This window comes from Cicer arietinum, chromosome 5 (assembly GCF_000331145.2).
Source record: "Cicer arietinum cultivar CDC Frontier isolate Library 1 chromosome 5, Cicar.CDCFrontier_v2.0, whole genome shotgun sequence".
NCBI lineage: Eukaryota > Viridiplantae > Streptophyta > Magnoliopsida > Fabales > Fabaceae > Cicer > Cicer arietinum.
The window spans coordinates 69,444,124-69,457,082 of NC_021164.2; the positions used below are offsets into that span (position 1 = coordinate 69,444,124).

General features: G+C 32.4%; 1 protein-coding gene and 1 long non-coding RNA gene across 5 annotated transcripts in view; one reads left to right on the forward strand and one right to left on the reverse strand.

Moving 5' to 3' along the window:
* The first annotated feature begins 1,266 nt into the window (after positions 1-1,266).
* LOC140920226 (uncharacterized) lies at positions 1,267-2,339 on the forward strand. 3 transcript variants are annotated; one of them, XR_012162947.1, is made up of 3 exons: positions 1,267-1,417; positions 1,623-1,767; positions 1,969-2,339. It is a non-coding gene; the product is annotated as an uncharacterized lncRNA (long non-coding RNA). The 3 variants fall into 3 exon arrangements; XR_012162946.1 differs by having other exon boundaries at positions 1,269-1,420; XR_012162945.1 differs by lacking the exon at positions 1,267-1,417 and having other exon boundaries at positions 1,435-1,767.
* A 1,415-nt stretch (positions 2,340-3,754) lies between these two features.
* LOC101490183 (protein ACTIVITY OF BC1 COMPLEX KINASE 8, chloroplastic) overlaps positions 3,755-12,959 on the reverse strand; it is a 14,977-nt gene continuing 5,772 nt past the window's right edge. Inside the window, exons 5-21 of one of the 2 annotated variants that reach the window (XM_004502803.4) lie at positions 12,020-12,120; positions 11,615-11,713; positions 10,309-10,419; positions 10,121-10,200; positions 9,933-10,002; positions 8,527-8,600; positions 8,344-8,413; positions 8,144-8,232; positions 7,600-7,724; positions 7,080-7,160; positions 6,937-6,997; positions 6,778-6,832; positions 6,593-6,691; positions 6,389-6,478; positions 5,621-5,680; positions 5,383-5,510; positions 3,755-4,240 (exon numbers count right to left, since the gene is read on the reverse strand). In XM_004502803.4, coding sequence (XP_004502860.1) covers positions 5,394-5,510; positions 5,621-5,680; positions 6,389-6,478; positions 6,593-6,691; positions 6,778-6,832; positions 6,937-6,997; positions 7,080-7,160; positions 7,600-7,724; positions 8,144-8,232; positions 8,344-8,413; positions 8,527-8,600; positions 9,933-10,002; positions 10,121-10,200; positions 10,309-10,419; positions 11,615-11,713; positions 12,020-12,120 — 1,382 coding nt within the window. In that variant the 3' untranslated portion in view covers positions 3,755-4,240; positions 5,383-5,393. Of the gene's footprint in view, positions 5,165-5,382; positions 5,511-5,620; positions 5,681-6,388; positions 6,479-6,592; positions 6,692-6,777; positions 6,833-6,936; positions 6,998-7,079; positions 7,161-7,599; positions 7,725-8,143; positions 8,233-8,343; positions 8,414-8,526; positions 8,601-9,932; positions 10,003-10,120; positions 10,201-10,308; positions 10,420-11,614; positions 11,714-12,019; positions 12,121-12,959 lie in introns of both variants that reach the window. The other variant, XM_073368161.1, reaches the window with a different exon arrangement.

The window sequence follows — 12,959 nt, forward strand, 5'->3', positions numbered from 1 at the left end:
AAAATTATTTATTTTTATAATTTAATTAATAACATATAAACAATTAATAATTTAATTGATTCTACATCATGAATTTGTATGTCATATCATTTAAAATTATTTAATTATTATTTTTTAATTAGAAAAAATGAGAGAGTGATCAAAATACTCAGATTCTAAAATAAAAACTAATTTTATAAATTAATAAAAATTACAATTAAACTTAAAATATATTACAACACTTCCCCAGTCAGTTGTTAAAGGAAAAAAAAGTTAGGATTGCTGTTTTATAAAAAAAAATTGTGCTATTAACTGTTCACTAATTATGATATATTATATAGATTAAATTTATTAATTATTAAGTTCATGATAGCTAAAATCCTATTTGATAGGTTGGAGTACGAGTTTAAAATCAAAATATTTATGTATATTAAAAGTAGATGAACTTCGTGGCTAATTTTTTCAGAGAAAAAAAAAAAAGACATCAATTAAATTTTACCTTTAGAATAGTTCCATTTACAATGTTTTACTCATTTCATTCGTAGTGCTTCACCAGTCTCATAATGAATATATAATTTGAAATTTTCACAAAAGAAAAATATATAATAAAGGAATCATATTTTTATTAAATTATTATTAAGTATTGGTGTTTGCAAACTTCTACAGTTGACAAATTAAAAGATTTTGGTATAATTGTGTTGTTAATTAATAAATTAATAATCATTCTATAAATAAAAAATTATTAATAAACTTTTATATTTGAAAAAAATCATTTTATAAAATAATAACATTTTATTATTTATAAATATTATACTAATTTTTTATATATTAACATTCGCTATTATTAGTAATAACAGATCTATAAAAAAATTAAATATTATTTTGTCGACTTTTTTAATAAATGATATTTATTTATTATAAATTTTAAAACAATATTAAATAGTTTTATTAAATGAAATTTAACTTTTGATTTAAAAACTAATTGTAACGGGAATTTCTTTTGATGTACGATAAATACAAACTTAAATATAATAATTTAAAAATAATATAAATAATATAATTATAAAAATAGTTAATATTATATTAAAAAATTATAAAAATTACTCATTTTAAAACAATTATTTTAAAATGTGTTTTAAATTGTGATCGAAAAACAGAAAGAAAAAATAAAGTACTTACACAATTATATATTAAATATTAATATATATTAAATATTAATAGTCTGGTATGTTCTTTGAGTTCCATTTTAAATGAACATTGGGTTAATTATTTGAATCCCTCTTAACAACTAACGTAGTATTATTGAGAGGATTATGTGCATCTTTCCCACTTAATTAAAATGAGAAAATACCAACCCACACATCTTTGATGCTCGAGCTTTCTGCTTAGGAATCCAGAGACAAATCCAAAACGAACCTCAAACTCTCAATTTTTAATAGTAGTATAATTTATTTATAATACTCATTATTATATTAATTTTTTACAAGATTATTATATTATTAGATATATAAATACAAACATATCGTCGGTGCTATACTATGATATTTTTCCTATCTTATTTATTTTTTGTTAACACTAGTCCTTTATACTAAGTTTTTATTTCAAGATCATTTACATGTTCAAAAGTTATAATTTATGGGCAGGTACAATAAAATGAAACTCTCAAAGCCAGCATTGTTTCTCTTTGTGATTTTCATCTTCATTGTAACGTGTGTTGTTCAAAGTGAAGCAGTAATCAATGAACAAGTTGTGAGTGGTGGCTCTGGAACTAGTTCTTCTGTTACTGTTGTGAGTTTGGACTTTTGAAACTTCCTCTCTAAGTTTTTTATCTCTTGATATTTCTGTTTTTTGGTGTTTAAATTTTTTGTGTTCTTACTATTAATGTAAATTGTAATTAATGAAGCTTGTGTATTGTTGCTATAAATAATAAGAAGAAGAAAAGGGATAAGCTCAAAGATTTTAGAATAATCGGGTCATTGTATTATGCAGAGAAGAGGTGATTGTGAAAAAGAGGACGTTGAGTGTCAGCAAGTAAATGGTGGGAATGAAGACACAGATTTGGAGAACGAAGATTACATCTACACCAACTCTTTGTTACCTTAGTCTCCAGGGTATAGCTCAAATGTTAGCTGGGACAATTGATATGTTGGAATATGTGTTCAAACTTAGAATATTCATCTTTTTCCACATTAGTGTTTCTGAATTTTGCTTACATGACACACATTGCTTGCTTGTATTATGAAGTGATTATTCCTTACTATTTCCTTTACCGAATGATATGTATTGTAGTTGTGACTTTGTTTGAAGCTAGCCATTTTCGTAATTGTAAAGGAATGAATATAGATCTACAAGTTTTTTCACTTGCTGTTTGTTGCAATTTGTTGGATTAAGTTGTGCTATTTATCAATAGCAAAATCTGTGTTTCTAAAATCTCAGGTGAAAATTTTCGGTGGAACAAAATACCGGCGACAATGTTTAATCACTCAACCACATTCTTTTAAAAATCACGGGGAATGAGCTATAATTTACTATTATTACTATAGATGTCTATTGTTCAACCAAACACACTCATTGTCTCTTTTCTTTTTCAGATTACCAAAAACAATTCTATACCAATTCTATATTGACTTACAAGACTAAACACACTATACTTTCATTGTAAAGTTTCCACTTTAAAATTCTTAATTTAGAATGCTAGTTAGATGCTTGTATAAAAGATATTTATGCGTTGGGTAAAAAATTATATTCATGCAGCTCATATAGATAATGCAATATCATTAGCATAGAACTGCTCACCCTTCTCAAACACACCATTATTGGTCACATGATAGTGAGGGTTGCTCTCCTTTTGCTTTTCATTTTCTATCTGTTCTTTGATTTGTTTCCCTTCTTCTTCATTCATACATTTGAATCATCTTGAAAGCAATGAATTTGTCCCTTTGACTGATTTTTGTATTTCTCCATGTATAATGTAGTATTAGTAATACATTTTTTAACACTCTCTTCAACACTTTCATGTCCTAATCAGATGAAATTTACATTGAGTTTCACTAAAATCAAAGAGTCATTATTGTTTAACAAGACCTATTTTCAAAGTGATTAGATTCACATGAATGTGACGACAAATACTTATTTTAGTCGGTTGCCGACATACTTCTTGAAGTTGAGATTTATTTATAAGTAATAGGATATGTGCTGCCTTTTCAACTGGGTTCAGCTTGCATAAACAAAGCCACTATGTTTTGAGAATCTCAACTTGAAAAATGGCAATTAAGAAGAATAGACCACTCCTAGTATAACACAAATTCCAGAGACCAAAGTCAAACTAGTTTAACTGCGACATCGAGGATTCTCGTTTATAATGTCACGTGGAGGTAACAGAACATACCCATGTGGGATGCTTTATTAAATTGCTGTCTTTTATGAAGACTGCAACCCATCAACCATATTGGATACCAATACATTAACATATTTTGCTCAATCCCTATCAATTATCACTTCTACGATCTATCGTGGTTCTTGGCATATTTGGTCCTTACATCATATGCTATATCAAGCCTTGCACTAACCCATTGACATTTTGGAGAAGCGCGTAGACGAGAAGCATAAATCAAAGTTCCAAAATAGCAATCTGCAGAAATTAAAGATGGAGAGGTACTGTAAGTGGTGAAACAGACACTAAATTTGATGGTATGTGTCAGTAAAGTGTCCAGGACGTGAAACAAAAGCAAAAAAGAAACCTGCCGATTTATCAGCAATTTAAATCCAACATGCATATTGAAATAGATGGACATTTTCATCGAACAAATTTATGTCAATGTCAGGTTAAGCTTCTCCTCCAGATATTTTAGGAGGCTGCATCATAATCATACCATGGTAATTACAAGAGTCATTCTACATATAAAAAAAAATAATTAAATTTACAATTTCAGTTAAGTTCAAGTGTAATATAGTGGATATATACAGAACTTACATCATGCCTACAAAACTTACTTTATGCGACTATGCCTTTATTATTTTTTTGGGGGTGATAAATGACAAAAATACGGCTAACTAATGCAGAGCTCGATATAATTTTACAAAGCATCAGGAACAGGTGATGAACATAAAATGCCTCCTGCAAATTTTTTAGTCGAAAGATTTTGCATCTGCTGATGAATTCTGAAAATGTTGGGCATTACTTTTTCCCGAAGTTCCCTTTCATGGTTTGGAGGTGGACTTGCAAACATGACCTTATCATGTGCTACATACTGTCCAAATTCTGCAATAAGCCCAAGCAAACCCAATAAATAAATAAATAAATAAATAAGGGACATCCAAGGACCTACAGACACAACAAAGCATCAAATTTAAATACTAAACCATCTACACATAAAAGTATCCTTAACAGTAACACCCGGTACTTGTATCTCAATTATACAATTGACTCTACACACATCAGTATTTTCATGCAAGCATAGTTTGGATGCTTGCATTGCACATGCAAGGATCATATCACATGAAAATATATGAAAGCTAGGAATCCAATGTTTTTCACATTGTTGGGAAGATTATTTTTAATCATTCTGAACACAAGCATTTTAAAAAATAATAAAAATTGAGCCGATGTTTGATAAGACCAGTATTTTACAAAGGAGAAAATGCCAACAAACCAAAAATATCCCAATATACTTCATCCGTAATGAAATATAAGCATAAATGGTAGCTGAAAAGTTGATGTAGCTGGTTTAAAATTAAGACCAAATACATCAACTTTTCAATTTCTTTTTTTGTTTATATTACATTCTAGAGTAGTAGTAGTATTATTGTACAGAGACTGGAGTATACATAAGGCAAGCTAATAAAGGTAATATACATTGGAATTTGCATTTGTCAGTCATTCACTTAATCATATTTAACATGAAGTTAAACAAATGCCATTTCATTTCCCTTTAGGGTTGCAAACAAAGAGAACCTTTCACTATACAGTTATGCCAAGGGAACTTACCATACTATTTTATTTTTTTCAAAATATATACATATATGCATGATCAGAAGTGTCATCACTACTCCCATTTTTCTTTGTTGTACTTCTTGTGAAGAATATCAGATCATAAAAGGTAGCCACTAGAAAGTGATCAGGCTAGCAAAATACCAAAAATGTACAACCTTAACATTCGAAGTATCACAAAACAAAAAACTACACCTGAAAGAAAGTACACCTGACAGTTAATACAATGATACTTGAGTGATGTCATCATGTGACATTTTCTTGATTCTAAAGGTTGTGACTTGCATTCTTAGTCTCAAAAACCATAAAACATTTTATGAATGGAACCTTTGTGTCGGGAAAATTCTAAGTAATCTTTTTCACTACCTTATTAAGTATAGAATATTTTTATAAGAAAATAAAGTAATATTCACCTTGTAGTTGTTTATGCAGTTCCGGTTATCAATCGTTCCTGTTCATCTAGCTTCTTGACCTTTACAATGCCAAAGAGCACTTGGAAACCAAAGAATGCACAGAAGACATATGCTGCAATTGCAGGCACCTGAAAAAGGTAACACATGATCAAGCAATGGGAGTCACACCAGATAATTGATTAATTATTGTAATATCACCACAAGGAAAAAATAAGGATGCAGGATGGGAACAGCTTACACGAATTGAATTGAGATACAAAACGGTGGCAAGATTTATTAGGCTTCCAGCAGCTACTGCCTGTAAATTGACAAAAACATAACAATAATATGCATTATCCCAACAGGTTTTCTTAACATAAACCCTAATCTTTGTTTTAATAATAACATTCCAACTTGAACAAAGATTAAAATTAAAAGACATTTTTATACCGTAAAAAAAGGAAAAGAAAATGAAAGACATGCATTTCACAGACAATAAATACAAGCATGGACTTACTTGCCCTGAGAGTTAAATATATATACACATTCATCAGCCATTTAAAAGCTTTCCAGAGATATTGAAAATTGAAATTTTGATTATGTATCTAAAAAGGCGGACCATATGCAGTCAAAAGTTGCAATATATGAATATACACATGGATGTATCATGTATGGGCAATGACAAATGTAAAGAATGAAAAAAATAATATAAAAACTGATATGTGAGAACTACATCCATCTACAAGCAAATAAACAAGTTTATTTAATATAATAGTTCTATATTGCCAGTACATGTAATAGGCAATATATTCATTCTCAATTCCATAACCAAATAGTAAGTTGTTAACATTGAGTAATCGGGACATACAACAGTCAAGAGCTATTTACAGTAGACAATAAATTTGAAGGACAAGCATGCCCTGAAGAATGACAAATATATGTTTTATGGGGCAGTAGACCTGAATCAAACATGAAGAAACAAATAAACTTTTATAATTCAAATGAATCACATGTCAGCTTAACTCACATTCCCTATAGTCTTCTGGACTGTGGCAACACGCTGGAATGCTCTCTCGGATTCTAAGGTTCGAACTCGGAGCTTTAGATCTCCTTGCTCCTGCGAACAATAGGAGCAATAAGCAGTGATCTAAGAGTACCAGATGTCCAGAACAAAAAAAGGTATAGATGAAATAAATAACCAATATTATATCTATAAATATCCAACACTTACCAGTCTTTGGATAACTGTAGCAAGCTTGTCAACCCTGTCAGCCTGCCTAAATAAGTTGTAAAATGCTTGAGATTGTCTGTCCCATCTCTTCCTGAAGTCCTGTATATCAAAAGATAGATATATTAGAAAGAAAATCATAATATTAGATTTTCTTTCTAAAGGCAGTAAAAATTGTTTGTGACCACCTTTAAAGCAACTTCAACTCCTGCCTCACGAAACCTTAGTAACTCCAGAGCATAACTACAAGGCCAAGAAGGCTAGTTGTTATATATGCAAAATATATAAATTAAAGATGAATAATTAAAAATAATTACAAAATTAAAAACTATGAACACAATACTCACGGTTTGGCAATCTCAGTAATGTCAAAACGCGGGTCAAGGCCCTTTCCAATGCCATCCAACACTGCAGAGACAACATTGACTTGTTTTCTTGCAATCGCATGCATAGGACTTACAAATTGTAGTATTAACTTATTTAAATTTACCTGAGAAGGCTCTTACAACAAATGTAAATGTAGCAGGAAATCGGAAGGGTTGGTCTCCGGCAATGGATAATAAATCTTCGCCTGTTGAAAGCAAGACAGTTATGACTAAGTACTAAATATAAGTAAACAAAGAATACCTATGGGTCGCATATTGTCATTAAACTAACAGAAAGTAATATTAAATAAGTATTAATGCTTGATGTTATGAAGCAGGTCATAATTCTTATAGTTATGGCAGGTGATGTCAAACCTCATGAAAAAAAAAATTAGACCAATCAGGAAAACCAGCCAAATTTCAAGAGGGAGATCCACTATCATTACTGAGCCAAAGCCTCTATAATTTTAGAAAACAGGGATAAAACATTGTGCTGTGTGGCAGATGACCTACATACTTCTTTAGGATTCTCTTATTTGGTATCTTAACTTTTGGCCAGGTTAGTGAAGAATAAATCATTGTGAGCGGACATTTATATCAATAAACCATAACAAAGTATGCATTCAGTTACACCAGGTGCATTACCAATAGCAGCTAGACGTTGTTTCTTCTTCATTATTTTCTCCTCCTTGCTTAATGGTTTTTTGAATCCAAGTTCGCCTGTTGCTTCCTCTCTCTCTCTCCTTTGTGCAGCCAGGCGCTCCTCAAAACTGTAGAAGAAAGAAATTGAAGAGTCCAAGTTATTCTTCTACTGAAATATAGTAGCGACAATGAAAAAATAATCTAATGAAACCAAAACTGCTCATAAATGCGCAGTGAAGTATTCAAATAAACATTGGTATATTTCTAACATAACAAATCAGGACAAACAAGTGCTTCTGCACAAACCCTAGTAAAGAAGCAATGCATTCAAGTCTTTGTCATGACAGATATAATGGAAACAAACTGAAGAAAAGCCATTATTAGGGATATAATTAGGTATTTGATTGATTTGATTAATTCTCCCTAATTATTAGGAGATATATTCCTGTGATTAAAAATACACTCCCTGTGCTATGACATACAACATTCCACTACAACATTTTACACTATGTATAATATAACTCCCATTGAATGGGTTCATAACTACCTGTTAAGAAAGAATTGTGCTGTTCGCCTAACAGCAGTCATATCTCCAGTCGGGACAAGAACACCCATTTGAATCATTGATTGAAGAACCTAACACCAGCACACAAGCTTCATTTGGTAAGCACTTGTGAGTTCAAGAATGGGATATTGTGGTAGAGTTAGTCATAAAATTATGGGACGCTATCCATTAAAAACATTTACCTTATCTGGATCCTTCTCATACACTCCATAAAATGTTTCAAGCAAGCCTTCTCGAATGTTTGGACTGATGCTGCAAGAAGCAACACCGATCATATTTGTAAAGGCAAATCGTATTATAAAGCTTTAAATATGTGCTAGTGGTGAATTCATATTTGAACTAGTCATAATAGACAAAGTACATACCTCCCCATCATTCCAAAATCATAGAAGATCAATCTTCCACCATTGACATCATCAACTGCAATATTTCCAGGATGCTGCAGGAATAATGTAGACATTTTTTAGTTGCAAACAAAACACAAGCGTCAAATTTGAGCCGTGTTGAAATTGCACATCAATGTGGCTATCTAATGAGGCATGGTTAATCATCGCCCTTGAGCTAGCTTTTCAGGTAGAGTTAGACTTAACTCAAATTCTAAGATGGGAACAAAGCTCCCAGTTTATAGACTATTCTTGCATAAAAATCATAATCATCTTCACTGCAGTCAACCCTAGGTTGCCTTAACTGCAGCCCATCAAAGTTTATCCTAGATCTAGCAATCATTGTAGCCCATCCATGCCTATCTATTATTGAGAAACTCGTATGTGCCCAGTGTTGCAAACTTCATGCTTATGGTATTCAATCTTGGCACGAGGAGGTGTGTTATAGAGATAGGAGTGTCTAATCTTGAGCGAAAGAGGAGTGAATTGAGATACCACGTCAATTACTGATATGGACAAATAAGTTTTTATCGTTCCTTGTCCTCCTTCAACAAAAAAAGTTCTTATCTTTCCTTGTCGAGTATCAAGTTTGAGCTTATGACAGATAGGAGTTGCTTCTAGGAACCAAATGAAATTATCGTTTTTGAATATTCAAATATTTCTTTAAGTGTTCAAAAATTGTGAGAGTGGAGTTACAGTCCCGCTTATTATATATAACCAACTAGCTGATATTCTGGTGAAGGAGTCAAGCACAGCAGAAAAACCTTTGAACTAGTGGGTAACTTCCTCATCCAATACCTCTAGCTGTGAAAGTTATGTAAGCTGCCGCTGGGTACTCTAAGGTCCCAAACCCTAGTCAGATAACACTCAACGGAAATTAACCTTGTGTCTAGATTAGCTACAATCATGGGACGTCCAGGTAGATTATACGAGGCAAAGGCCTCACTGAATAAATAGGGAAAAAAGGCTTCCAAACACCAAACTGATGTTGCTTCGCCTTACAATGCAGGGCTTGATAGCAAGACCTATCTATAAATGAAAGGCAAAAGTTATCAATTAGCATTAGTAATTTACTGGTGTCACATGGGTGAGGCACGTTGCTTTATGTACAAAAGTTACTCAAGGGCAACAAGATGACCTCAAAATGTCAATATACAAATCCCACATCAAACAAACTTGCAAAAATATAATAATCATAAAGTACAAGTAGCATACTGCTTGTAGTTCCCACAATAGATGCTAGTGTTGCATCATTATAGCAGTGAAAGGCAGATAAAATTACTTAAAATTTTGGCTTTACTAAAAAGTTTACCAGATAGATAACCAATCCAGATACAATATAATCTATAAAGAGAACTTTGATTTCAATTCGAAAAAATTAAACTCACAGGGTCAGCATGGAAGAAACCATGCGATAAAATTTGTTCCAAGTACGACTCAACTGCATATCTCCCTAACCTTTAGGACATAACACAGACATAAGTATAATTTTTTAATAAGTTCGCAGAGACACACAAAGGTAAATGGTAACAAGTTCAGTGTTTTAGACAGCCAAATAAGTAAAGATTCTATTAACCTTGTGCGATCAACGCCTAGTTGATCTAAAGCTTGTATTTTGTTTATTTTAATTCCTGGAACATACTCCATTGTCAGAATCTGCATTGGAAACATAGTTAAATTATGGATGAATAAGTTATCAGATATAAAATGGGAATATGTACATTAATACATTTTCCATGTAGCTGTGAGCAATGAAGGTTAAACCTGTGGCGTGGTATAATCCCAGTAGATTGTAGGAACTTTCACATAACTCATGTTCTTAAAGTTACTTGCAAATAATTCTGCATTAGCAGCCTCCTTAGTGTAATCAATCTCCTGAAAATTATTAATTTATGTTGCAGTAATAGAACCAGAGAAAGTTTTAGGATGTGCAGAGAACACATGCATATATCACATCAAACCAAGAATGAGATTCAAAACTTAGAAGGAACCAGAACTTCAGCAAACACTCATGTATGATGTTTGCGTTGTTTTGCTGGTTTATTTACATCTAGTTTTCCAATAACTTCATTTCTAACATAGTGAAGTAAGCAACCTATGGCAGTTCAAAACTATGATCTCGCTGCTGTAATGCATATACGCATAAGAAATCAATTCATATAACAAGAATCAAGAAATCCAGAAGAAAAAAAAAAGAGTCTGGTAAAAAGGTAAATGGCGGGATAGAAGATACTACAAAAGAAAAAGAAATACATCATACAAGTGAGTTCCCTGCTCTACATCAACAGACAACAGCCACACCCAAACTTTCAGAAAAGATGGCTTAAGGGCCAAACCGCTCCCCCTCTCTCTCCATATTCATGATTCCCAGCATCTTCACACGAACCCCTCACAACAGCTGTCTGTTCTGTTAGACCCCTCCACTTCCACTCTAACAGAATTCCAATTCCCAGTTGTGTTTGTATTCCCTTTCTCTGGTAGTCTTTGATTGGAGGACCAATTGTCAAGGGCTTATCACTATCCTTCCCAATCTTTGCAGCACTTCCATTCTTAGTTCTATATAGGCTACAATCTAACACTTGTTAAATAATTTAACTTTAACTTTTTATTAGAAAACAACTAATTATATATGGGATCTGGAACACTAAACAAGCATGCTTCTTTTTGAAACATTGCACTTGTGCAAAATAATATTTTTTTGCTGATTTCTCCATTGCCTAGTGCCATGGAGGATCAACATTGCAGGCTACCTTTTCCTTCCCTCCAAAAAAATCAACTATATTACTTCTTTGTGTTTGAATAAAAGATCCTCCCAAAGTTCAATCAACCTGCTGAAATCTTTACTAGGATCTTTGTTAGAGAAGTCTCTCACATGCATTCCATAGAACATAGCCAGCCTCTTTGCCCGCCCCATGCACCCGAACTCTAAACAAGTAGTGTTTCAATACCAACTTATTATTGGACTTCTCTACAGCAAAATTAGGCCAATATGATGAAGATTTAGACAAATGATTTCCTTCAGTAATGTCAAGTACCCCAAAATTGAAGCAACTTTCCAGGATATCATTACCTGATATAAGACAGAGGCACATTCATCATAAATAGCAACCCAATCCCTCTTTGCACCATCTGACTTTGGATCAATTTTTTGAAGATATTCAGCAATAACCTGGAGTTAAAGAAAGGATCAAGTATCAGCATTATATGCACTGGTACAGAATCTTCAAAGGAAGGAGATTCTGCTACCAAAATTCTTTCGGAAAGAATACAAAGAAATATTTGTGCCTAGCCATGCAGACAAGAAAATCACGTCAGCAAGGAAAAGGGGAGCAATTAAATACTAAATGTACAAATTTTTAAGAGGATTTTCAAGTTTGATGGGCTACTAAATATTATCAGAAAGTAATATCACATTTGTACACACAACCATAAGCATAAGCTTTATATGGAAAGCCTTAGAAGCTATAACACTGACCCTCAGGTTTTTTAGATCAATATCAAAAAGATCCTTGAGACCAGGCCTTTGCACTTTAACAACAACCTCCTGTCCCTTCAATTTTGCACGATGTACCTGACCTGCATTAGGGAAAAAAGTTTACTAGTCCAGTCTTCTCGTCAAATATTAGAAATACTGGTTTATATGTTCTTCGTCTGTTATTAATGATTGTGGATAGGGCTAACAGCAACTGCACAGTGTAATAGTGTGTTTTGTTTTCAGTTGTAGATTCAGATTTGTTTCAATAGAATCTGACAATATAACAGATTCACGGCTACAGAATTTAACTTTCACTTACTCAATAAAGTATAAACAAACATCTCATGTAATCAGACTTAAACTGTCCATTCAGAAATACCAAAATTAGATTCCCAAGAATTTTCTCTTCAGCTTTCTTTCCTTTTCTGTCATTTTCTCACACTTTATCAGAAACTATATTCTAATATGATATCATGATTAGCATTTTCTCGGTCCAGGCACAGAGGCTTCCCCATCGTTACCTCAGAAATCAAAACCGCACCCATTCCTATGCTCCTCCTATTACCGTTTGGCATCATATCTCCATCAAACTATTTGATAAAAAGTTCTTAAGGTACATTTGATGTACATTGAGACCCAACACAACTTTTTGGGGGTGTTCGGATATACAACTTAATTTTTAACTGTTTATTTGATAAGTGCTTATCATATGAACCAAGTTATTACTACAATCGAAGAGTGAATGATGGTATCCTTTGCATAAGCTGAAAACAACTTATGACAATAAGCTTCTGGAAGAACTTATGAAAAATAAGCTATCTGAAAGAACTTATGAATATAAGATGAAAACAATTTAAGGACATGTTATATGATATTTTCATTAAGTTCTTCCAAACACTTATGCAAGCACTTATATCATAAGATAAGCTCAAATACGCTC